We start from the raw sequence: 27,145 nt of genomic DNA, 5'->3' as shown, positions 1-27,145 counted from the left end.
TGAAATGCACTCACATCAGTCAGTCATAACAGTGCAACGACACTTCAGGCCGAAGTTCAACAAAGATCCACCAACTGCTAACTCCATTCGGCGTTGGTATGCGCAGTTTAAAGCTTCTGGATGCCTCTGTAAGGGGAAATCAACGGGTCGGCCTGCAGTGAGCGAAGAAACGGTTGAACGCGTGCGGGCAAGTTTCACGCGTAGCCCGCGAAAGTCAACGAATAAAGCAAGCAGGGAGCTAAACGTACCACAGCCGACTGTTTGGAAAATCTTACGGAAAAGGCTAAAGCAGAAGCCTTACCATTTACAATTGCTACAAGCCCTGACACCCGATGACAAAGTCAAACACTTTGAATTTTCGGCGCGGTTTGCAACAGCTCATGGAAGAGGATGCGTTCAGTGTGAAACTTGTTTTCAGTGATGAAGCAACATTTGTTCTTAATGGTGAAGTGAACAGACACAATGTGCGAATCTGGGCGGTAGAGAATCCTCACGCATTCGTGCAGCAAATTCACAATTCACCAAAAGTTAATGTGTTTTGTGCAATCTCACGGTTTAAAGTTTACGGCCCCTTTTTCTTCTGCGAAAAAAACGTTACAGAACACGTGTATCTGGACATGCTGGAAAATTGGCTCATGCCACAACTGGAGACCGACAGCGCCGACTTCATCTTTCAACAGGATGGTGCTCCACCGCACTTCCGTCATGATGTTTGGCATTTCTTAAACAGGAGATTGGAAAACCGATGGATCGGTCGTGGTGGAGATCATGATCAGCAATTCATGTCAGGCCTCCACGCTCTCCTGACTTAACCCCATGCAATTTCTTTCTGTGGGGTTATGTGAAAGATTCAGTGTTTAAACCTCCTCTACCAAGAAACGTGCCAGAACTGCGAGCTCGCATCAACGATGCTTTTGAACTCATTGATGGGGACATGCTGCGCCGACTGTGGGAGGAACTTGATTATCGGCTTGATGTCTGCCGAATCACTAAAGGGGCACATATCGAACATTTGTGAATGCCTAAAAAAACTTTTTGAGTTTTTGTATGTGTGTGCAAAGCATTGTGAAAATATCTCAAATAATAAAGTTATTGTAGAGCTGTGGAATCACTTCAATCATTTGTAATAACCCTGTATCTTATCAAAATTTACCATGAATAAAAAAACAGTTTTCTTTCAGTAAAGAGCTTAAAACCTTTCTTATGACACCCCTTCTGAAGCATTCTAAGTCATTGTAACTGACAAGCATAATTCTCATGCTGGAGGAAGAATAGAAAACAATGGAGTCATCCTGAACAGCAAATAACATCAGTGGTACTATTGTGAGAAGAAAACACTATTAATCTTTTGACTGTTGTTGATGAGTTAGCTCATCATTCTCCTTTGACGCCCAGGACATGATGATGAGTTTAAGTATGGTCTCAAAGCTTTTCTTCTGAGCTACCGAAGATATAACTCAGACCTTCCTGCCAACCCCTGAGTACTACTGATGATTACAGATATGCCACCATTACGGCACCTCAGTGTTTTGATGAGTTAAAGCACAATGCAGCATTTCTGCCCATTATCTCAGTAATTCTTCACAGTTCTAGACACTATGTTGTGTTGAGATACTTTGTCTGGAGTGATTTTTGTTTTGCCACATTTGACTACACTTTACATCTTACTGTTTATCGAGCTTAGCACCACAGTGATTTTCTCTTCATGTATTCTAAAAACAAAATGTGGATGCATTGACAAAGAGCAGGAAGATACAAAGAGGGACACAGGATGAATCATTCGATGTTGCCATAGAACCTTCACAGACTGAAAGTAACACTCCTAAGCAGTCTATGTCAGCAGATGTAACATTACAGTCTTATGTCGAAATAGTTCATGGGGGAACTGCCAGATGGCAATTGTCCAACGGGCATATATTTTGGCAATCAACCACATGCCATCATCGGGTGTGCTGATGAACTGACTGACGGGGCCAGTACTCACTTTTATCTCCTACCCATCTCCTTCCGATCAGCCGCTCTATTGGCTATCTGCACCCAGCATCCCAACCCCTAATCCTTCTGCTGACACAGTGCTCCATTCTAGTTTCGTGCCCAGGTGCATGTGCTGGCGACATCAGTTCGATGTCTGATATCTCATTTCTCTTCTGGATCACTCTAGTAACGGAGCCCCATACCTTACTTGGGATGTACCTGCTATCACAATTTATCAGCAGTTCCCTTAATCAAATCTCAATCGATTCCTTAATAACGCAGTCTCAGAAGCTGCATGTCTGTTTCAGAACCTTAGTGTGGTCATAGCCCATTCCATGTGACTCCATCAGCCAATACTCTGTGACTGCCAACTTGTTAGGTTGCTGCAGTCTGGAGTGCCATTGATGTTCCCGGCAACGATCTTTGACAGTATGCACCATCTGAGCTACTAAGTATGTCTCACAACATTGACAGAGTCCCTGATAAGACCTCAGATTCCCATAGCCTATGATCGTCTTTTACCCTACCAAGCAGTGCCCGTGTTTTGGCTGGTGCGCAGAAGACAGTCTTCACTTGGTTTTTCCAGAGCATTTCATCCTATCTTCCCAGATAATGTGCCACAAAAAGGAATAAATGCAATGGCTGCATCCTCCTGAGAATCCTCTTCTGGTTCCAACAGTTGTACAGAAGGTATAGGATGCAGGGCTCTCCAAATTTCCCACTCCTTGTAGCCATTCTTCTGGAAAACTACTCTCAAGTGTTCAAGTTATTTGTTGATACTTTTGCTGTCAGAGTGGATGTGAGTCCTATGCACCAAAGTTCTGAGCACACTGTTCCTCTGAGCTGAGTGGTGGCAGCTGTCTGTAAGTAAGTACAGGTCAGTGTATGTCTTCTTCTGGTACATGCTGTGACCCAAAGTGCTGTATGCTTTTCTTTGAACCAGGACATCCCGAAAGCAGAGCACTCCATCCATTTCCACGGTGAAGTTGATGTTCTGGTGTATGGAACTAAGGTGTACAAGGAAGTCACTCAGCTTGTCTCTTCATGTGGCTGTACAGTGAAAGTGTCATCTACATACCAGAAGAAACAAGTAGGTTTCCACTGGGCTAATTCCAGAACATCCTCCTCAAAATATTCCATATACATATTGACAACAACTGGTGAAAATGGGCTCCCTATGGCTACTCTTTCCGTCTGCTCATAGTTGCCATCGTCAAAAAGAAAGTATGTCAACATCAAAATGTACCTAAAAGGGTTGCTTGTCTCTGTGTCAAATTTCTTGCCAATAAGTTCTACGGATTCCTGTAAAGAAACTCTGGCAAAAAAAAAAATAAAAAAAAAAAATTATCATGTCAGAACTCTAAAGGATGTTGGAAGCTTATTATTATGGAATCCCACAAAATCTACAGACTTGCAAATATGATACGACTACTTCCCGTCATAAGGACTAAGCAAATCCTTTCAATACTTAGTGAGTATGTCAGAAGAATAATGTTGCTGGTAATGGGGTGTAAAGGAACCCCATCCTTGTGGAACTTTGAGAAACCATAAAATCCTGGTCGAACTGATTCTCTCTGTCTTAGTTTTTTAACAACCTCTTCTGGCAAGCCAGATTCTTTGAGAAGTGGCACGGTCTTCCTCTCCATCCTCTTGGTCGAGTCAGTGTCGATCTTCTGGTATGCACTGTCTTCTAACAGGCCCAGCATTTTCTAAATGTAATCCTGGTGAGACAGGACCACAGTTGTGTTGCCTTTGTTGGCTGGTAAGATCACAATATCAGGATCTCCTCTTAAGTTTCCTTATGGCTATCCTCATCTAAGGCTGTACTGACACAACAGAAACTGATATGCGTCATCAGTACTGGCTGGATATTTTGCCCACATGGGAGAGAAGAACGTCAGCATGTCATTACTTCTAGAAAATACATGCCATTGCAAATACTGCTTGCGTACCTGTGGTGATTTGAAAATAATCACTACTCTCATGAGAATGCAAACAGGTACCTGAACATAAGGAAGAAATGGCAAGTCAGACACAGGATGCAGCCAGAAAGTAAATAATTCCATGATGAAGTGTTCATTCAGTGTGACAAAGATATCAAGCCCCACTCATATACAGCTGAGGCACATGAATTTTACGAAAGTGCCAAGTATTGATTCAGCTACTTTTTGGTACCTGTAGATCTATTTTAAAGAGTTGGTTTATGCAAAATTTGAAGAAAATGTGTTCATAGGTCCAAAAATAAGGAAGATCATTGCTGACAGCTGCTTCAAAGACTCACTGAGTAGTGTTAAAAGACATGCATAGGTGGCATTCATGCCAGTCTATCCAAGCTCCTTAGAAATTATAAAGCTGCTAGCTATGTGTATGTTGAGCAGAAGAGTATTAGGGTATATAAACACTGGGTTCGCTGGGTTCAACATGTTTTCAAAATTCATCTTTGACTCACAACTTACACTGTTTTCCAAGAACCACAGTTTATACGGTGACTATGTTCATTAGGACATCTCGATGACGGAGTAGCACTATCACAGTTAGTGAAAAGTGGCAAAGATGGCTGATTACTTCTAGACAATTTGACATGCCAATCACATGTTCAGCACAGATGCAAGTCTAGTCAAGGAACTCAGCAGACAAGAGCACTTATACACTTTTCAGTTGTTAGAGGATATTCCCTCATGTCTTTAGCTCCCAAAGAATGCCTGATAGTGTTGAAATATGCGATTCACGCCATCAGAGGATATGAAATCACAATAAAATTTCACCATCATCTGAAATATGTCACTGTCTGTAGTTCACTGGCCACATTCTTCAGAACAACTGGTATGTCTATTTTATTTCTATATCTTTCTTGATAGAGTGGAATAACTGCTCGATTGCATCTAGCGACCATTATGCAACTGCTGCCTTCAGTACCAGGGAACCTTGAGAATGTATATACTGATGAGCGAAACCATTATGATCACCTAATTAACAGGATGTTGGTCCACATTTCAAACACAATATAACAGTGATTCTACATTGCATGGAGTTGACAAGTCCTAAAAGGGTTCCCAAAGTTATGTCTCACCAGATGGCTATGCATAGGTCACACAATTCCTATAAACTATGAGTCAGTGGTTTGTGGGTCTGGAGCTGGGATTATGGAAGTGTCCGATACCACCCGTCTGCTTTGACCCATGACGTCATCAATATGGCAGAAGTGACTATTCTAAATATCTCCAATAAGGCACCTATGATGCCACTACATACACACGGCAAAAAACACAAAAATACGTATAAATACGACAATAACATCTCCCTCCAAAAATAAAATTGAACTAACGGGACGACTGTGAGAAATTGGGGGTTTTAGGGTGGGGCAAGGTAAAAAAAAAAATTGTAAAACACACAAAATGATGAACAAAATAAAAATTACAAAAATCTACAGGAATCGGACACTCCCCTTGACCTATATAGGTCAACGGCAGCTGACAATACCTAAACACCACTGCTTACAGCAAAAACTACAGAAATTGGAATAAGACAATTCCCTTGACCACAGCTGATGATACCAAAACACCAATATCTGCATATAAAACTGTACAAAAATTGCAACCGGTCATTGCCCTTGACCTATATAGGTCAATCATAACTATTGATACAAAAACACCAACACCTTCAACTACGAAAAACAGAACCAAAACCACACCACCTCAAAAATTCAACAGTCAAACATCCCTATGCAAACTAACACATTTGATACACAATAAATACATGAAACATTACAACTCGAGAAAAACAGACCCAAAAAGCAATTAATTACCACCAACAAATTTCGGCACTGTGAAGTAGGTCGGCCATTCCAAACACACACACACACACACACACACACACACACACACACACACACACACACACACAGAGAGAGAGAGAGAGAGAGAGAGAGAGAGAGAGAGAGAGAGAGCCACCAAATATAACAGGATGACATCTACAAACACAACCAGTTCATAAACTGCACGCTGTAATGATGTCACACACCACAATACCCTTACGTCATGGGTCAAAGCAGATGGGTGGAATCGGACGCTTCGGTTGGCCCGACAATGAGGGTCGACAGAAGCGTCCGACCCACGCGTCGGCTTTGACCCGTGACGTAAGGGTGTTGTCGTATGTGACGTCATGACGGCGCGGAGTTTGGTTTGTGAGTGTGGTGTGTTTGTAGATGTCGTCGTGTTGTGGTTTGTTGCGCTGTCTGGTGGTATGTTCAGGGTTTTCATTTGTGTGGTGTAATGGGCTCAGTTTGCTTTTACTCACTACCCAGAATTGTTCGAGTGTTGGCTGTGTTTCTAGTGGAATTCATTTCAGTGAGTTAACGATTTTGTGTGAAGATTAATTTAGTGTTGTTCTCCGTACGTCGTGCGGTAATTTTAGTAAAATTAATCGGTTGTTGTTTTTGTTCAGGAATGGATATGACGGGTAAAATTAACAGTGCGCAGGTCAAGGGAAGTGTTTGATCCCAATGTGCGGCTGTGTATGTTGGTATTGGTATCGGGAGATGTTTTTGAACTATATAGGCCAAGGGAAGTGTTTGATCCTAATTTATGGGATCGGGAGCTGCTGTTGAGCTATATAGGTCAAGGGAAGTATCCGATTCCAAATGATATTGTGTTTAGAGGTATTTGGGGAGTTTTGTGATGTCGGTTTTTTTCGTCGTTTTGTGTGGTTTTGTATGGGGGTGGGTGTCTAAATTTGTTTATATTTATATCTACAAACAAAGATGATGTGACTTACCAAACGAAAGCGCTGGCAGGTCGATAGACACACAAACAAACACAAACATACACACAAAATTCAAGCTTTTGCAACCAACGGTTGCTTCATCAGGAAAGAGGGAAGGAGAGGGAAAGACGAAAGGATGTGGGTTTTAAGGGAGAGGGCAAAGAGTCATTCCAATCCCAGGAGCGGAAAGACTTACCTTAGGGAGAAAAAAGGACAGGTATACACTCGCACACACACCCATATCCAATCGCACATACACAGACACAAGCAGACATTTGTAAAGGCCAATTTTGTTTATATTTAGTTTGCCCCTACCCAAAAACACCCCATTTCCCGCACTTGTCCCGTTAGTGTCATTAGGCTTTTTGTGGAAAGTGTGTGTGTTTGTTTTTCGATGTATTTTCGTCCTCATAATGTGTACGTAACGACTTTATATGCGCCATATTGGAATCGTGGTTTATGGTCGTTTCCACCATGGGTCAAATCAGACGGGCGGGATCGGACGCTTCCGTATTTCCGACAATGATCCTAATATTCTGGCTCATCATTGCATTTCTTCTCCAGTATATAGCAACGAGAATGATGATCAAGTTGAATAGAACCCCTGAGCAAATCTCACTTACATGTTGCCGGGCATAGTGTTCTAGAGTTTTTGGTTAATGACTGTCAACATCCAACTACTACTTGGCACATATACGCCCTGTTATTAATAGCAGATTTTACAGGGGATTGTATCTTCCTTATGATCCAAGTCCAATTGTTTAATCTTATCCAAAGCATGCAAGATTTTACAGTAACAGAAAGGCTTCTTAACAGTACTGACAACTCACTAGCTCAGGAATCCAGGTTTAACAATCCAAACACAAACCTATTTGTTGAGTACTCTGCAGTGTTGGTTATTTGGTGCCATGCCGGGGAGGAATGTTAAATGTAAAGACAGCTAGGTCTAAGGTGAAAATGAGCCCACCACGCAGTTAATGTAGGCTTAGAAACAAAATCTAGTACAATGTGTCAATTACAGTTAACAACAGACTACTAAAAATGTAGTGTCAGCTAATGTGCCTACATTTTTTTCCTTCTGTGTTGAACTTTAGGCAGTATGGTTTAAAAGCACAAAACATGGAAATTGGGCATCCTTCTTGTGGCAAGTGAGTATGTACACCAATCTGTGGTTCATATGGTGGAAAATATTAATAAATACTGCACTAATAGTTCTTTACATAATCATGGAAGAAGAGCTGTTTTGGAGTAACATTTACTCATGTAAAAGAAATAAAAACTCAAAACAGCATTTTATATCAGAGGGGTATAATAAATTGTCAAACGAAGTGAAAAAGATTACTTAAAAATATTTCTTTACATAGGCAGGTAAAATGTTATTCACAAGTAATGCATATTACATAATTAAAGATTACTTAGATGACTCAGAGAAGTGGATAGTAATGAAAGGGGACAACTACAGCACCTTGGCATATTTCAGTACATGGTTATGATTTAGTGCTTTCACAAGAATCGTGCGCCAAGATGTCTTAACACATGATAGTAATGTTCATTGGCTTAGTTTTTCAGGTGGGCAGTAATTTGGAGTATGGAATTGAGGCAAGGGGGCATAGCAGCATGTTCTCAATCCAAGAGTCATTGGTGGGTGTCTTAGTGAGAGAGGCAGTGATAAAGAGTGGAACTATGATTTAAGGGGAGTTAGAACAGAAAAAAAAAAAATAGATTTTTATCTGATTATAAAATTTGCAGTTTTCCAAATAAAAATGGGAAGTATTTTATTGTGGATTGCTGTGTTATAAAGGTTAAATTTTGTGTTTGTATTGGTCATGTCCAGAAGAGGATGGGCACCAGGTTGAGGAAGTTGAAACAGAGTTTGAACAACAAAAACTTTCTGATGGTAAAACCATAATAGGCAGGCTGACAGACAAAATGGTTAATGAACTACAACAGTATGGTCTACCTTCTTCCACAGCCTGTCCACTGATTAAAAATCAGTCAACCATCTTTGCCCACCTGGACCTGATTCATGGTGCAATTACCACAATGCCCAGTACTCAAACAGTTCACACAGTGATAAACATTCCATCCCAGCAGCAGTCATGTATGGCGTAAAACCTATTTACAGAGGCCTGGCAAATCCTGAGTTACTGAAGAAGTGTCTACATGGTCAGACTCAAAACCCCCAATGAGTCGTTCAATAATCTTATATGGACTCACATATCAAAAAATGTTTTTGTTGGAATGAAGACACTAAAGTGGTGTGTCAGTGATGCTGTTATTGCTTTTAATGATGGCAACATTGGTAGGGTGAAAGAGCTACAGCATATAGGAATTACTCCTGGAGCAAACTACATCAGAGAACTTGAACCAACGGACAAGATACACATTGGTAAAACAGAGTATGCAGCACAGTTGGCCACTAAGGAGTCCAAAAAGAAGAAAAAACTTGGAAAAAGATCAGGAGGATGATATGCAGTGTGGTGCAGGGTGCTTCTGAGTGACTAAAAATAAAAATAAAAAATTAATCATATATTAAGTGAGTTACACTCTTTGAAAATTTAGAAGCCATTCCAGAAAATTTAAATTTTCTGTTGCATTTTTCCCTAAATCTCAGAAACCACTTCGAGTGGAGTATTCAAATTTTTAGGGAGTAATAACTTACATATCCTGAGTCTACTGAACTAAAAATAAGAATATATTATTACATGTAATTAAAGTTATTTAGGATAACGGATAACATACAAAAAAGTACACAAAATTTTAACTAAGTGATTAAAAAATTGTATTTCTGAAAGCAGTGGCTGACATGTAATTATTGCAGTTTAGCAGACTCCAGAAAATACAGTTTAATATCCTGTAAAAGTTTCAGGTCAACGGCTACAGTGGTTCCTGAAATACAGGGAATCCAAGTTCTTTCGAGAACAGTTACTGTCTTCATATATATATATATATATATAGTTAAAGGCTACCCAGCCATTGACCTTCGTCTGTGGGAATGCGCACAGGTTGTCCAAACTCTTACGGGAATCGCCAAAGCGTGCGTGAGTAATGAGTGAATGGGCCAATGTCTATAAGGTACATTACATTTGTGGAATTGTGGACAGTTGGGAATGTGAGTCTCACGGGAAGCGTGCAAGGGATAAGTCCCTGCAGTCGTGCTATTCATCTGTGTCCTCGGTGGCTCAGATGGATAGAGCATCTGCCATGCAAGCAGGAGATCCCGGGTTCGAGTCACGGTCGGGGCACACATTTTCAGCTGTCCACATCGAGATATACCAACAACACCTGTCGGCAGCTGAGGGTTTCAGTTAGTCATCATTTATTCCAGGGAAAAAAGCTGCACGGTCAACAACAGTAATCTGTTCTTTCGAGAACAGTTACTGTCTTCGTATATAAATTTAACATTGTCGGGATAGGGCGTTCCAACTACCCTTAATTTCAAGTGAGCATAAACAGTACAGACGTCATCAGCAGGTTTCATCAGTGTGTTGGCAGTGAAGAAAGAAATTGTTTTATATTGCAAGTTACCTGAAACAATTTATGTATAAATGAAGGAACATTACACGATAGATACTACCGAATGAGGTAGTGCAGTTGCTAGGACACTGACTTCATATTCAGAAGGATGGAGCAACTCTGTCCTATTATCCTGATTTGGGGTTTTCTGGATCACTAAGGCAAATGGATGGCTCCTCCATCTAATTACCAGTTATACCCTCTTAAAGCATGTTATGTATACTGTGTCCTATATTTTGATGTATTGATTGGCACTGTATTATATTGACAGATCCTATATTGTGATATGATCCTTGGATGAATAAAGATAAATAAATGCTTACTGACACTTAGAAATTCACAAGCAAATGTGAATGAATGTATTGCAAGAATGTCTATACAGCTGTTTTATAGAAATCAGTTCAGAGAGCTTGATTATTTATTATATCTGTAGAATACATATATAAGATACTTATGTTTTTGAAAATAAATTGCAATACTTTATGAAATAGGAATGTGCAGCTCCATAACATCACAACAAGGGATTGCGCCCTCATTTACAGCACATACAGAAATTCCTTTTGAGACTTACCAATACACTGATTGTTTCATACCTGTAATAACAAATGTTTCTTGGTTTGTTTGTCCACATAGTATTGTGGATCTCAAGATCACTGAAATAACTATAAAAATGTTTGTAAAGGACAGGCAATTCTTATTGCATTTGTAGTTCAACAAAAATTGTAATAATAATCATATGTATGCTACGTACAAAACTGTGACACGACTATATACCGTTATAGTTACAATGTGATGGGAAACGGACGAACGATTTTGTTCAACGAACCGATGACTAATAAATGTGCAAGTATTTCGGCAGAGTACAGTTCTATTTTGTTGTATAAGCGACGTAGTAGTAGTAGTTGCATGTTCCCTATAATTATATAAGTTTGTAGTGGGAATTTTAATCGTTACTATGTGCAATGTTGTCTAGATCATTCTTTCTTGTTGCTTGGATTTATTGTTTCGACCGCCAAATAAACTACAGTTGTAATAAAATATTCAAAACGGTGCCTATCCGCAACAAACTATGTCAGTCTAAAGGAAAGTTCGATGCCTGTTCAACACATTTCTGTGTTGTATTTCTTGCCATTTGTCAACCTACATTGGTCTACTCGCAAACTGAAATAAAGTTATTTGTTGTCATTCAGTCCTCAGCATACTTGTCAGACCCAATTCTGTTTTACTCAGAGAAACAAATTATTTTTTGCTTTCCATATTTTTGTCAAAAATACCTGTGTATAGAGCATTCTCAAAGGTTTGACATAGTTGGATTGAACTAGAGGTTCGAAACTTATATCCTTAATGTTATGCATTGTCCACTTGTTCCCTTGCGCTACTTCGTGAATTTCAAGTGCTCCACAACTCGCTCATAGTCTCAACTCCTCCCGACTCTCGAGTCTCGATGGAATACCGCGTGACACAGCTCATCGAAAATTTACATCAGCTGCGATATTTCGATATTATAAACATCGATTGTCAGTACGACCTGCAAACTGGAATTGGAAGTAGAGTGGAATGTTGTGATGCAAAGACAAGTTGACAAGCAGGGGAGAGGGAAATGTTTTGGTGTCAAAACGTTCATGTTTTAAGAGACTTCGTCGGCGTGTACTTAAGAACAGTGTTGTTGAGGATCTGATGCTGTAAATTAACCTGTCTGGGAAGGTAATATTAATTAGCTGGTTGTTAACGAGATATTCACACAGAACGACATGTGAATAAAAAGACATGAGCGAGTATTCTTATTCAAAATTTTCCTGACACGGTATCCTTTTAGTAGTTTCCATTTCCCCAGCAACTAAAAAGGAGTGAACTATGACACTGTAGCTGCCATAATTTATTAACAATGTCCACCCCCAGAGAAATGCGATGTAATTAATAGGCTAAACGTTGACATTTTGCTAGTCGTCATATTCAGCCAAATGGTTTTAATGCTGCGTTATTCACATTTTTCACACACATGGACTGTAATTCAAAGTACTTTATGAATATCCAAACCTTTGTGACTGACACATGGTGTACCCAGTATATCCTGTAGATTGCGCGCGTTATGTCACAAGGAAGAACATGAAAATAACGGATCTTATTGAATTATCGTTTAGTTCTTACAATGCCCTTTAGCATATAAAGACTGCAAAAATACGCGTTTTGAAGTGAAAATCATTGCATCAGTATAGCGATACATAAAAAATTCATCAGATATTCAACTTGATCTAAACCAGTTTTATTAGAAGTATATCGTATTGTCGAGAATAACAAGTAGTGCACAGGTTTTGCTGCCACCCCAAAATTACTGACACCTTTGATCAAATTCATTGAGATGCAGCAATGGTTCAAATATTGAATTCTGGTATATGTATTAAGTTGAAATACGCATTCTACTGTTCTGAGCAAGGCCTTTTTGTTGTTGGCCCAAAATTGCTTGTGGTAAATGTTGAAATAGTTCCTTCAACAAAACCCATGCACATGCCTTCACTCATTTTTACATCTACATCCATACTATGGAAACCACTGTGATGTGTATGTGAGAGAGTACGTTCCATTGTACCAGTTGTTAGGATTTCTTCCTGTTCCATCCACATATGGAGCACAGGAAGAGATCATTTGAATGCATCTGTGCTGTAATTATTCTGATCCTTTCCTCACAATCCCTATGTGAGTGATAAGTAGGGGGTTGTAGTATATTCCTGGAGTCACCATTTAAAGCTGGTTCTTGAAACTTTGTTAGTAGACTTTCGCAGGATAGTTGGTCTATCTTCAAGTGTCTGCCAGTTCAGTTCTAGCTATTTTGTGCACTTCATGAGACATACATGTTGGAGAGGCATTAATTTCAGTTTTCCTTCTTTTATTTTGAATGTGACAACCATGTCATGATCTTCATAGTACTTTCACACACATGACCACTGTTTCTGGCTGCTGATGCCAGACTGCAAGCAACTGTGCATGATGGGAGAAGCAATCTGGACTGTGGGGGTAAGGAGAAGGCTGGGGCAGGGAGGGGTACGTATAGTAGTCTAGGGGTCGGAGGACGGTAAACTGCTGCTTGTGGGATCATACATGAATGAGGTGGGGAGAGGGTAGGACAGCTAGGTGCTGTTGGGACGTTAGAAAGGGGAGGGGGGGTGGGGGCAGTAAAGGAGAGAAGTAAAAAGGCTGTGGGTGCTTTGACGGAATCGAAGGCTTGGTACTGGGTAGTGCTGGAGTACAAACAGGGAAGAGGATGGAGGACAGTGACCAACGAAGGTTGAGACCAGGGGGCTTATGGGAACGTAGGATATATTGCAGAGAGAGTTCCCACCTGCACCGTTCAGAAAAGCTGGTGTTAGGAAGGATCCAAATGTAACAGGCTGCGAAGCAATCATTAAAATGAAGGACGTCATGTTGAGCAGCATGCTTAGCAACTGGGTGGTCCAGCTGTTTCGTGGCAACAATTTGTCAGTTGCCATTCATGCAGACAGACAGCTTGTTGGTTGTCGTGCTTACGTAGAACACAGCACAGGGATTGCAGCTTAGCTTGTAGATCATGTAACTGGTTTCGCAGATAGCCCTGCCATTGATGGGGTAGGTGATGCTTGTGACCAGACTATTGGTGGTGGTGGTGGTGGTGGTGGTGGTGGTGGGAGACTGTTTGAGACAGCTCTTGCATCTAGCTGTTTTAGAGGGATATGAGCCATGAGGCAAGGGGTTGGGAGCTGGGGTGGAGTAGGGATGAATAAGGATATTGGGTAGGATTGATGGGCAGTGGAATACCATTGTGGGAGCAGTGGAAAGTATAGTGGGTAGGACATTCCCCATTTCAGGGCATGACAAGAGGTAGTTGAAACCCTGGCGGAGAATGTGACTCAGTTGCTGCAATGCTGGGGAATGACGTCTGTGACCAGATGATGGAACTTTGTGAGGCGGTGGGTGACTGGAGAGATAAGACATGGGAAATTTGTTTCTGTACAAGATTGGGATGCAAATTTTATTCTGTGAAGGCTTCAGTGAGAACCTTGCTATATTATGAGACAGGCTGCTTATCATTATGGATGTGATGGTCACTTGTGTCAAGGCTGTATGGAAAGAACTTCTTGTTGTGGAATTGATGGCATTTGTCAAAGTGGAGGTATTGCTGGTGGTTGGTATGTTTGACATGGCTGGAGGTGCTGATGTAGCTGTTTTTGAGATGGAGGTCAACATAGAGTTACGTGGCTTGTTGCGTTGAGGAGGACCAGGTGAAGCAAATGGGGGAGAAGATGTTGAGGTTCTGGGGTATGTAGGTATGGTGTTCTTTAGATCAGTGAATAGGATGGTGCAAGGTGGGTGCTCATTGCTGTACTGCAAATTTGTTTTTAGATGCTACGTTCAAAGCTGAAGTAATTGTGGTTGAGGATATAATTGGCCATAGTGACCGGGAATGTGGTTGTAGGTCTGGAGTAAATCAGGCATTGGGAAAGGTAGTGTTCGATAGCAGCAAGGCCATGGGCGTTGGGTGTGTAGGGAGGTGGTATCAACAGTGATGAGCTGGGTGGTAAAGGAACTGGAACTTTGGGTAGCTGGTGGAGGAAATGTTGATGTATTCTATAGAGGAGGAGAGGTTAAATGTTACAGGCTGAAGGTGTTGGTCCACAAGAGCAGAGATGTGGGGGCAAAGTAACCAGCCACAATGGGGTGTCCTGGGTGGTTGGGTTTATATACTTAAACAAGCATGTAGAAGGCAGGGGTGAGGAGGGAGATTGGGAGGAGGTTGTGGAGTTCTTATAAGGGTTTGAGAAAAGACTAGAGATCCTCTTGGATTTCAGGAATGGAGTCACTGTGACAGGTTTTCTAGATGCACAAATTTGATAGCTGGCAGAGTCCTTCCACCACATAATCCTTGTGGTTCAAAACAATAGTAGTGGAGCCTTCATCAGCAAATAGGATTATAAAGTCAGGGTCAATTTTTAGGTGCTGGATTGAAGTTCTTTCTGCAGATGTAAGGTTAGCTTGCATTTTGAAGGATTTGGGGAATGATGGTGAGGCAAGGTTCAAGATTGAGAAATTCCAGAGGGTTAACAGGGGTAATTGGGGGCCGTGGGGTGGATCACAGTTGGATGGAGGAATTAACTGAGTCAGGCAGGGTTCAACATTGGTTTTGGGTTGACTCTGATGGGTAAGGATTGGTGGCAAAAAAGTTTCCATGGTAGGGGTTGGGAGAAAGAGAGAACGTCTTTGACAAGTCCAGCATGATTTAATTTGGGAGTGAGGCAAAAAGTAAGACTTTTGGAAAAGACAGATACTTCTGTGGGACTAAGGCTTTTGGAGGAAAGGTTCATGACTATGTCTCAAGTCTGTTCAGGTTCTGGATTCTATATGTTGGCGGGCAGTCGTTTTTGAAGGCGTTGTACATACAGTAGGTCTGCAAGGTAAGTTTTGTCAGCTATGAGGGGCTGTGGAGGATCTTTGGAGGCTGTTGTAGAGATGGTGGATAGTGTAAGTCCAAGGTGAGAGTAGGTGGTGAACAGTTTTAATCTTCCAGGAAGTTTTTAATCAGTGCACATTCTGCTGCAGAGTGAAAATATTATTCTGGCAACACCCCCCAGGCTATGGCAAACCCATGTCACTTCAATATTCTTTTTTCTAGGAGTGCTAATCGTGCAAATTTCACAGGAGAGTTTCTGTGAAGTTTGGAAGGTAGGAGATAAGTTACTGCCGAAAGTAGAGCACTTGCCCGCGAAAGGCCAAGGTCCTGAGTTCGAGTCTTGGTCCAGCACACAGTTTTAATCTGGCAGAAAGTTTCACCTCAGCACACTCTCTGCTGCAGAGTGAAATTTTCAGTCAGGAGGTGAACAGGTTGGAGAGTTTCTTGAGGCTGCTATGGTTCCTGAAGAGCAAGAGTTTGTGTGAGAGATGGGATACAAGAATTTGGGATTGCGCAGCAGATAATATGGCTGGAGAGGAGGTACTGCAAGGAGGTTTGGGCCTGATTTACATGGTTTTGCAGGACTAGGTTGGTGTGGGTTAAGGCCTGGCAGAATCTTATCAGGTGGAGGTTGTGTGGAAGGGAGGGTTACTGCCAGAAGTGGATAATTTCATGGTAAGACCATTTGGAAGGATTCCATGAGCCGGGCAGCAATGCAGGAATAGTATGTGGGACTGGGTTCTGCAGAGAGATCAGGAAACTTTTCTGTATTGGCACAGATGGAAAGAGCAGGGATCCATGGTGGAGGATAAAAATGCGTAAATAATGTAGAAAACTGTACAAAAAAATTTAAAGCAAATATACCAAAAATATGTGGGAAAAATCTCAGACAGCACAAACAGCTGAAGTATGGGAAAACAAGATGAAACCTGATGCAGCAGGGCTGACAGTGAAAGGCGAAAATGAACTGGGATCGAAGTGAAAACATATTGAGATCAAAGATAGAAATAAATGAAACAACTATAATGTGGATTGCAGGTCAGTGGGTGGTTATGAATGAGGAAAGGGGGCAGCAGAAGTGACTAGATTAGTTAGGTTAGTAAGTGCAAACTGGAGGGAGGGGGGGGGGGGATAGAGAGAGAGAGAGAGAATGAGAATGGGGGCTGGGCATGGGGTTGGTAGGATGAGGTAAAAGTTCTCGTGGTACAAGAAAGTAGAGAAAATAACATATGAAAGTGACAGAGTAAGAGTGATCCAACTGAAGGTCTAGGATTAATGATACCGGCTGGAGTAGTGTGGGACATGAGGTGCAGCACAAACAGTCAGCACATACATGTATATGTACCATAAACATCATCAACAATAACACTTTATCATCCTCCCCATAGTCCATGCCAACAACCCTAGCAATATCATATTTACGTGGCCTTACACTCTTGGAAGAATGACATTTGTCTCAATGAGCCGCCATAAACTTCACAATTACAACCCTGATGTGGCTTGAAATGTCTCATCCATGTCACTCTTTGTCCCACAGCCTCCCATTCTGACCGAGCGAGGTGGCGCAGTGGTTAGACTCTGGACTCGCATTCAGGAGGACGACGGTTCAATCCCACGTCCGGCCATCCTGATTTAGGTTTTCCGTGATTTCCCTAAATCGCTCCAGGCAAATGCCGGGATGGTTCCTTTCAAAGGGCACGGCCAACTTCCTTCCCCGTCCTTCCCTAATCCGATGAGACCGATGACCTCGCTGTCTGGTCTCCTTCCGCAAAACAACCAACCAACCATCCCATTCTGATGGAAGGTCTAACTGTTAATTCTTGATCTCTTACTTGTTACACAACAGTAATGTTTCAGAAGATTTATAGGGAGTGCATGCTTTCATTTCCAGCAGTTAAAAAATGTGTGGCTTAATTCAAGTTGTCATAGTTCTGTTGATAATGGTACATAGAAGGATGTCCCAGACCTACAATCAGCGATATTGTGTTGTCTGATGGGCTATTAAGTGTCTTTAAAATAGTGGAAATCACACTCTTCAGGAGAAAGAGTATTATTTATTTTATGTGAAGAATCAACTATTAAAAAACTTTGGGCAAAATGGACTTTGCATTTGTTGAATGCTGACAGAAAACTGATACTGAAACAAATTTCTCAGAAATTTGTACTGTATACAAGACAGTTAACCAATCTGTACCAGAAAAAATTTATCAAAGCAGTGGTGGCTAGCCAGTATCTTTGCAGAAAACCAGGTGAAATAGGTGTCATCTATTGGAAAGATAATGGCCTGCATTTGCTGCTATACAAAAGCTATTTTTCTTAAATGTAACCATGCATAAGTAAAACAATTGACAATGCACCATATGAATGAATAAAGAAATATGAGAAGTGGCAGTCAGCCTCTGTCTTCCAACTGTTTCTCACAACTGAAGAAATCTGTACCTGGAACACAATTTTTTAAGTTTAATGAAGAGATTGTAGTAGTTGTTTGTGCATCTTGTGAAGACCTTACAAAATCACACTTCAGTGATGTAACTGGAAAAATCTGGACTAAGTAAAGGCTGTGGAAAAAATTTATTTTCAACTGAAAATTTGGAGCAAGGAATGCTCAGCATCTATACCTATGGTGGAGTAGGACGTAGGTTTGGTTTGTGAAGATTGTCCTTATCTGTACACTCTCACTTGCACCCCACTGGATCACCTACAGTGTTCACAAATGTATATGACATGCATTTGCAGCCGAAGCTGCGAATAAAAAGCTAGTAATATATATGTGCAGAAAATTATGTGTAGTGAAATTTTTAAAGGAAGGTTTTACTTACGAACCAAGGGCTTGGTGATGGGAAGTCCATTATCAACAGCTTGGAAAACTGATACGTGGGACACTTTGAACATTCCTTCTCTCTCTGTCCTTTCTGCCAAGTTCACGCCAATGTGTTTCTATCGATATGTTGACAGCACTTTTGTGATCTGGAAACATGGAATGAAAAAACTTGAAATATTCATGGCACATTCAAACTCTTTCAGCCCAACAGATGCAACTTGAGAAAGAGGGTCAGCTATCTTCCCTTGACATGTTATTTAAGGGAAGGCCAGACAAGTCCCTGGATCACAGTGTATATAGAAAACTGATGTACACTGATGTCTTATGTTCATGCCTCAAGCCATCACCATTCATCACAAACATACTTGGTGTGAAAGATTAGTCCATAGAACTTGAACATTTGCAGACAAGGAGAACCTCACCAAAGATTTATGTACCTAATAATTGTGTTCCAAAGTAGTGGGTTGATCGATTGATTTTAACAGGAGAACTAAAAGAGCCTAGGTCTGACCCGACACTGCCCGCACCGAAACTAGGTTTATTGTGTGGTATCACTCCCTGTATATCTAGTAAAGCCAACCAGTGCCCTTAAATAGTTCAAGGAGTCCCTCTACCAGTTTTTTGTTAGACACAATTTCTTCAGGTCTAGTTGTCCCGAAGATTCTGTATCTTTTACTCTCCAATGCCATGCATTCAAAGATTAGATGTGATGCAGTTTCTTCACCCTCATCACAGATCCTACATTTAGAGTCCTCTTCCATTATACCCATTGTGTGTAGGTGTTTTTTTAAGTTCCCATGGCCGGTCATCAGTCCAGTCATGAGTTTGATCTCTTTCCTGTTCAATCCCAGGATTACAGAGCTTCTTTTAAAACATGGCTTGGGCATCATTACCTTACCATGTTTTTGTTTACAGACCTTGGTCCAGTATTCTGTGTGCTGTCTTCTGAGCCAGTATCATAATTCTAATTTGATCACAGCCTTGGTGATTGTCAGGACAGGATCCAGTCTGATGGAGTCTTTGCCTCCATCCTGGCCAATCTGTTGGCTTGTTCACTGCCACTGATCCCTGAGTGGCCAGGGACCCACACTAGGTTTACCCTATTGCTTCCTCCTAGCTCCACCAGAGCCCTGTGACATTCTGCAACTAATTTCGGCTTGGAATACAGAGGCCAGTTTCCCTAGAGAGATGCTGCTCTCCAGTCTTGGCTGAACCCTGTACAACGCTGCCCCAACGCCTTGATCTGTTTTCGACCCATCGGTGAACCAAACGATGACCCCTGTATGGTGTCGAACTGTTTTCTCCCACTGCTCTCTACTTCCAGTTATTATGTTGTAAGGCTTGTCGAAGCAGTTGGGAGTTATTATATAGTTGGTGGGCATTTCCTCAGCCATACCTATATTTACCTCACTCACTGTGTTAGTGTGTGATTCTGGATATCCGAATGAGACCCAGTTTTGTCCAGTTTTAAGTCTGTATGCCCCAGCTGCTGCCTCCATCTTAACCCAAAGGTGAAGTGGAGGCATATCCAGCATGGCTTCCATTCCAGCAGTTGGTGTCCTGCTAATTCTGTCCGTTATGGCTTAGCAGGCCAATCTCTGCACCTTAGCAAGCTCTTTAGCAGCAACCCGCTGTTCTACGTTCTTCCACCACACTACAGCCCCATAGGAAATCCTAGGTCTAACCACTGTGGTGTATTAGTACTCACTAAAGTGCTTTTTGCCTTGGAGCAGATACTCTTAATATGAGGGGTCCAAGTTAGCTTCTCATCCAAGGATACCCCTAGATATTTCACTGTCACCTTCACAGGTAGAGTTTCATCGAAGAGCTTTCGATTCCAACTTGCTTGCTGAATATGTCTCTTCGTAAATAGCACCACAACAGTCTTCTTAGGGTTAACTCTCAGATCCTGTTTAATGCACCATTTTTGCACAATGTCCAACCCTCCTTGTGCCATATCCCTGACTGTCAGTGAATTTGCCAAGTATTACTATGACAAGTCATCTGTGTATCCTTGGCAGAAGCATTGTCTGGCACTTAGTTCCTCAGTGAGTTCGTCCACCACTAGATTCCACAATAGAGGAGACAAAACTACTCCTTGTGGGCAGCCTCTAGTGGTGTTAATTACCATCTTTTTATTCATCATGGTAGCCTCTACCTTTCTTCCACTAAGCATGGCTCTGGTCCACCTACATATAGTGGTCCCCAGGTCATGCACCTCTGCTGCCCTTACCATGGAATCGAAGGATATGTTACTAAAGGCCCCCTCGATATCCAGGAAGATGCAGAGGGCTTTTTCCACCTTCCCGACGAGTTGGTGGAGAGCTGTCTCATGTGATTTACCTGGTTGGTATGCGTGTTGGTTCAGGTGTAGAGGGACCCTACTTAGCCTCCTCTCCCCAACGTATACTTTAACCAGTTTTTCCAATGTTTTGAGAATGGAGGAGGACAGACTAATTGGTCTCATATTCTTGGCCTTGGTGTGATCAATTCTCCCTGGCTTTGGAATGAAGACAACCTTCTCTGCCCTCCAAACATAGCAGATGATTCCTACTGCTAAGCTAACCCTGAATAGCCTGCATAGGACTCTTATAAGCTTTCCTCCTGCCTGTGGCAGGAGAGCTGGAAAAATTCCATCTGGGCCAGGTGACTTGAACGGCTAGAATGTTCCCACTGCCCACTGGATTTTGTTGAAGTTCACACACTCCTTGGCCAAATCCCAGTCCTCTGGGTGCCTGAGAACTGTTGTCTCTCTGGGGTACATACTGGTCTGTGTTATCCAGCAAAGCATATTGAGGAAAATGAGTTCTGAGGAACAATTCCAGCATCTCATATGCAGTCTTTGTATATTCCTCATCCTCCTTCCCCAACGTACCTCCTGGATTAGTTGGTACTCTAGTGAGAATCTTGTGAAGTCAGTCTTGTGCAGCTGTGCCTTCCACTTCGTCACAGAATGCCTTCCAGGAAGCCTCCTTTGCTCGTCTTATTGCAAGATTGTAACCGACAAGGGCCTCACGATGTTCAGCCCATTGTCCTTAATGTCTCACAATATTAAACAGTCTCCATACCTGTTTTCTTTGCGTTTCCAATTTGGTATTCCACCAAGGAACACTCCTATTTGTGCATTTCCTGGTGATTGTGCAGTTGTCCTGATACGAGGTCACTATGGCAGAGGTAACAGCCTCTACTACTTCCTCAAATTCTACTGGCTTCCTTATCGTTGTTGTAATTTCCAATAAGCCTAAGTCAAGCTCCCTCCTATATGTCTCCCAGTCTGTTTTCCTGGGATTTCTATAAGTCATGGTCTGTCTGATTCCCATTTCAACCTTGAATTTAATGAACACTCTTTGACATAAAATTCGACCGGTGGCCGGCCGCTTCAGAGGCTAAGTCCGCGCCGATCGCGACATGGGACAAATAAACTGACCAACTCGCTAATTCTCTAAGTCCGGTTATCTGCACAATCTGGCAACACTGTAGACTGCGGCTCTTCCTGTAGGAAGTCTTGTTCGATGTTAGAGAAAACGTAGCCTGTTTACGCCCATGGTCTAGTGGTAGCATGTGTTCTTTCTGTGTATGCTGTCTGTGGATCGATACCAGCTGGGGTAAAACATTTTTATAGCCTCTTCTGTCTGAATGGTGAAGATATGAAATTAATGGTAGCGCAGATTCAATCTATTTTACTTTTTGACACACCGATAGCAAAATTTTATCCAGTAACCATTTGCGGCAGATTTCTCGAAGACTGGCCTCCTCTGGACGCTGTATGCGGCAAAGCTCCGGGATCTATTTGCTGGCTACCGGCAGCGGCCATGGCGACAGCAGCGGCGCTGCAGTGCCCCGTTCTTTATCGAATGCGCCTACTACCGCTCATCGCTTTTGATAATGTAAAACACTTTATTATTATTAAATGTTGCTAAACAGAAAATTTCTACGATTTCCACTCACGCTCGAAAGCAACAGAGAATTACTGTATTACATTAATCGGCAGGAGCTGAGTATGGCCTGAAATTAATTTTATAGACTGGGACGAAAGTGATAGTTAAGTTCATCAGATTTAAACCAGAAAAGATATCGTTTTTGATGTTTCAGAAAATGGAAAGGAATTGCTATCGCTGGTGTCAGGAAAACTCTACAGTTAAATGCTATTGCAAAAATTTATAGGAGAGGAAGTATATTAATGAACATGTTCACTTCATAAACAATCTCCTGACATGTTAGACCTATATGACGAACAAAGCTAAAATTCGTATCTTTGACATTCGGTTTGAATCTTTTCTGAAACTAGTTCACAGTGAAGCACCTTGGCATTTGCAAAGCAGACATCCATGATATGAACGTAATTTACTAAGTCGAAATTGCACGAAGATTTGCGTGTAAAGGAATTCCTCAGATTTTGTGTAAGGATTTTTTACTAGCAGTTTGCAACTCTATTAATTAAAATGGAATATAAAAAGGTCATGTACAGTGGCTTTCTCCGAGATTGGAACTGCTATCTTATATAGCACTATCATCGCAACGCATAAGGGAACGACTTTTTTTTAACAAAAATGAAAAAAAGGATTTTGGAAGGTTTGTTTTTCTGCTTTTTTAATTTTTATTTTATCTTATTTTTATACAAATGGATAAAAGGAAGGCCGTTCCTGTTTGGCTAAATAAACAGAATAATAGGAAGTAATCCCATTACGACAAAGGATGCTCCATACTATAGTCCGCTGCGAATTTTTCGATGACTGTCATCTCGTTGCTGTGTTGTTTCCGTTGTTTGTTCAATCTCATAAAAAAAAAGGAACTGGGAAGAGGTGTTATGGTTAACTTCTCATGTCATCGGTAATCCAGCTGCGAGGCGGGTTATGGAATGCGCTCCAAAGAAAATTAGAAAAATATTGCCTATATTTAGGGTTCTTGACGATCACACAATGTCGTTCGTTGAGGTAATGCCACAAATCGGGTACTGTCTTTTTGCCGTTACCTAATAGGTAGTGAACAGCGTGGCCGCTGATCCACATCAAAGAGTTCGTTTTTGCTCTTGGGAAATAAACCTTATCGGGGAAAAGAAGTGATTGGGTAGTTATCCTGTCGGGAGTATGGCGTGTGAGAAAAGCCAATATCTGACGCACCAAATACCAAACGTCCTTTGCCGACCCGCATTCGAAACGATGTTCAGCCGTGTCAATCACTTGGCATATGGCACACAAGGGTGAATCAGCGAGGTGGATGTAATGTAGGCGGAACTGGCACAACTATTTCCCATTAACAGTGACGTACCATTCAGACAGCACGTCAGTATCAAGGGTGGTGGCATTCACTGCCTGCCACACAGCGCGCCACTTTGTAGTGGGGTGTTTGCTTTCAATCACATTCGGCGTCCTGTTCATTTGCATGGCAGCATATATCGCCCTCGTCATCATCAAGCGAGTGGGTAGTAGTGCAGTGCGGTTGTAGCTTAATTCAAGGAAGGATTGGCTAATGTAGAAGAAAGGTGCTGGGATGTCCGATATCAGCACAGGGGGTGCGAGTGAGATTGGTCGTAAGACTTCCAGTAAGAGACTTGTGAGGCACGTCGGACCTCGTCGCCACAGTTGCAGGTGACAGCTGACGAACAGGGCCTTCGCTCTGTTCTGAACATGACAAAGGCCTAAACCCTCTCTGCTCCTCGGGAGGGTTAGGGACTCGTAACGAATCATTAATAACATGCCCATATTAACAAAGGATCCCAAAACTGCCAACATGCGGTGAGCAACGCTAGGTGGTATCGGGAGTATCTGTGCAAAATGGGGGATACGTGACGCCAAATAGACGTTAGCATATCGTGTCCGTTGCAGGAGATCTAGATGTCTCAGACGGTGGTCACTTATTCCTGCTCTCATCTGATTCAATAAACGCCTGTAGTTAAGGGCTGTTGAACGCTTCATGTCAGATGTGAAATCAGTGCCAAGACAGCGGATTGTGTCACTGATTCGTAGCGGTGCAACGCTCTCGTCGGGTAGGCTTCTGCTTATAGACAGGGCGTGTGATTTGTGGAGATTGAGATGGCTCCCTGATGCCGCGCCGTAGGTTGCCACCCACGCCAGTGCTGCACGAACATCATCATTATTGCGAAGAAGGAGTACCAGATCATCTGCATAGGCAGTGCAGCAAAAAGTGTGTCCACCAAGGGACATCCCAGTCAGGCGTTGTCGGAGGCCGTAGAGGAGTGGTTCCAAGATGAGGGCGTACAATATCGCCGAAAGAGGGCAGCCTTGTCGCACCGATCGCTGGATCTGTATCGGCGTCATGAGACGGCCATTATATAACACCTTGGATGTCGCGCCGCGTAGGAGACGCATCAGTACATTAACTATGACGTCCGGATACCCCATGTGTCGCAGTACCTCCATCAAAAATGTGTGGTCGACTCTGTGAAAGGCCTGGCTAAAGTTGAGTGAAGCCAAAACTCCTGGCAGTTGGCGAGCTTTGGCTAGCGCGACCATATCTCTATATCGGCACAATGCAGTGCGAATATTGTGGTCACCCCCTTAATGATGCTTGGTCCTGCGACACACCATATCATACTGATCACTTTATGTGTGCCGCCAGAAGCCGGGTGAAAATCTTCAAGTCACTGTTGAGTAAGGTCAAGGGCCGATAGTCACTGATCCTGGATCCGCCTCGTGGTTTGTGTATGGACACAATCAGTCCTTCTAGGAAATCCCCAGGGATCTGCATCGTGGGAGACATATGATCGCGGCAAATATCAGTCCATGCTGGTGCCAGCAATTGTTGATATGTCCGATAAAATTCAAGAGGTAGACCATCAGGTCCCGGGGACTTATGAGCAGCCCCAGCGTGTATTGCTTCAATGATTTCCTCTTCTGATACATCTGCAGTCAATCTGCTGCCGCTGTCGGAGAGATCGTGCCATAAGTGAGTTGAGAGACTTTGGCGATCACCTCTAGGGGATGTCGATGTTCCGAGTACTGTCTAGTGTAGTGAGCATGAAGGGCATTTCCTTTGTCGCGCTGGGTATCAAGGCGTCGTCCGTCTTCCATCGTGATAGCTTGGATCAGTGTCCTGCGTTGGCGCCGTCGTTCTGCAATGACGTGGTACATGGACGGTTCCTCCTGGGCCACTCTGTCTTGAGTGCGCGCTCTGACGATCGCACCCTCAAGGTGGCAACGTGTTAATCTGATGATCTGTGCCTTGGCACGGTTCACTGTCAACTGCCGTGCAGGTGAGTACGGCAGTGTTGTACATTCCCTTAAGATGCTGTAGTAAAAGTCCATGGTATGTCTCTTCCATGCTGCAACATCTCGGCCGTACCCTATCAGGGTCTTCCGGAGGACTGGTTTGGCGCAGAGTAACCACCACGACAGTGTAGACCGGTAGGTGCCACGCCGGCGGCTACAAGAGTCCCATGTGTGCTCTATAAGGTGGCGGCATTCCTGAGAAGCTAGGTGGGCAACGTTCAACTTCCAAGGACCACGGCTGTGCCATACCTTCTGGCGGCCGAGGGTAATGGCGCAGATGTAGGCCTCGTTGTCAGAAAAAGCTGTGGGCCAAACTTCGGCAGCTCTTGTCCCCACAGCTATGGAGCGCGAGATGTAAATCCGGTCGATGCGGCTGGAGGAATGGCTGGTGTAGTGAGTAAATCCAGGCCGATTGCTATAAACATGTTCCCACGAGTCCACCAACTGAAGATTATTTATAATTGTCGTAAATTCTGCGCAGGGAGAATCATGTGGTAACTGATCCTTAGGTGCTTGGCTACAGTTGAAGTCCCCTCCGATTATCAAGACGTCCTGATGGCCCATAAAGAGGGGCGTGATTGTATGAGCGAAAAAGCTGGATCGTTCGCGACGCCGACCAGATCCTGACGGTGCATAGATGTTAATAAGTTTGACTCCTTGGATAGTAAGAGCCATGCCTCTGGCATCAGGGAGATACTCGACGTCTACTGCAGATATACCTTCGTGGAGGAGGATCACCACACCACTGCCATTGGCAGACACATGTGAGACCCAAGTCTTGTAGCCATAGGGTTCCTTGAAGTCTGCGACATACACCTCTTGAAGGAGTGCAATGTCGATGTCTGCCGTGTTGAGTAGATCCTGTAGCATCGCTAGTTTATGTCGGGTATGTATGTTGTTGATGTTAATCGTCGCTAGATGGTATGTTTGGTCAGCCAGGTCAGCAACTGTGTTGTGTAGGAGGCCAGGTGTGGGCAGCAGGGGCGGCTCCACAGAGGCTGACAATATAGCCGTAGTCACTGTGGTTGGTTGGTGCTGGGTACAGCCGAGGGAGCATCTCTGCCTTCGGCATCCTCCTGGTGCAGTGACTCATCCTTGACATCATCCACCCAAGAATCAGATGCAGCAATTGGTAACTGTTGATTAGTGCTGTCAGTAGAGCGCTTGCGCTCATGTTCAGTAGCGGAAGTGATGTTGTCAGACCGAGGCTCAGAAATTGTATCCGCCGTAGCATCGTGACGGGAAGGGTGAGTTGTGCTGGTAGAGTCCTGAGTGTCGTCCGACGCCGGATGTTCGTCCGGGTCACACATCTGAAGCAGGCAATCATCGGATGGCGTATGGCACTGTTTCTTGCGTTTTCGAGGGGCTGTAGTTTCCGGACATGTTGTTCTGTGTCAGAGTGCGGGCGACAATCATCTGATGCTG

General features: G+C 42.9%; 2 protein-coding genes across 2 annotated transcripts in view; one reads left to right on the top strand and one right to left on the bottom strand.

Annotated features, from left to right (window-relative positions):
• The window catches only part of LOC126473372 (uridine diphosphate glucose pyrophosphatase NUDT14-like), a 90,698-nt gene extending 78,988 nt beyond the window's left edge, over positions 1-11,710 (bottom strand). Inside the window, exon 1 of the mRNA XM_050100379.1 lies at positions 11,526-11,710. Coding sequence (XP_049956336.1) covers positions 11,526-11,606 — 81 coding nt within the window. The 5' untranslated portion in view covers positions 11,607-11,710. The remainder of the gene's footprint in view (positions 1-11,525) is intronic.
• A 77-nt stretch (positions 11,711-11,787) lies between these two features.
• Positions 11,788-27,145, top strand: part of LOC126473370 (syntaxin-7) — an 88,541-nt gene continuing 73,183 nt past the window's right edge. Inside the window, exon 1 of the mRNA XM_050100378.1 lies at positions 11,788-11,955. The gene's annotated coding sequence lies outside the window, so the exon portion shown is untranslated. The remainder of the gene's footprint in view (positions 11,956-27,145) is intronic.

This window comes from Schistocerca serialis, chromosome 4 (genome assembly GCF_023864345.2).
Source record: "Schistocerca serialis cubense isolate TAMUIC-IGC-003099 chromosome 4, iqSchSeri2.2, whole genome shotgun sequence".
Taxonomy (NCBI): domain Eukaryota; kingdom Metazoa; phylum Arthropoda; class Insecta; order Orthoptera; family Acrididae; genus Schistocerca; species Schistocerca serialis.
This window is presented reverse-complemented; position numbering and strand designations above follow the sequence as displayed.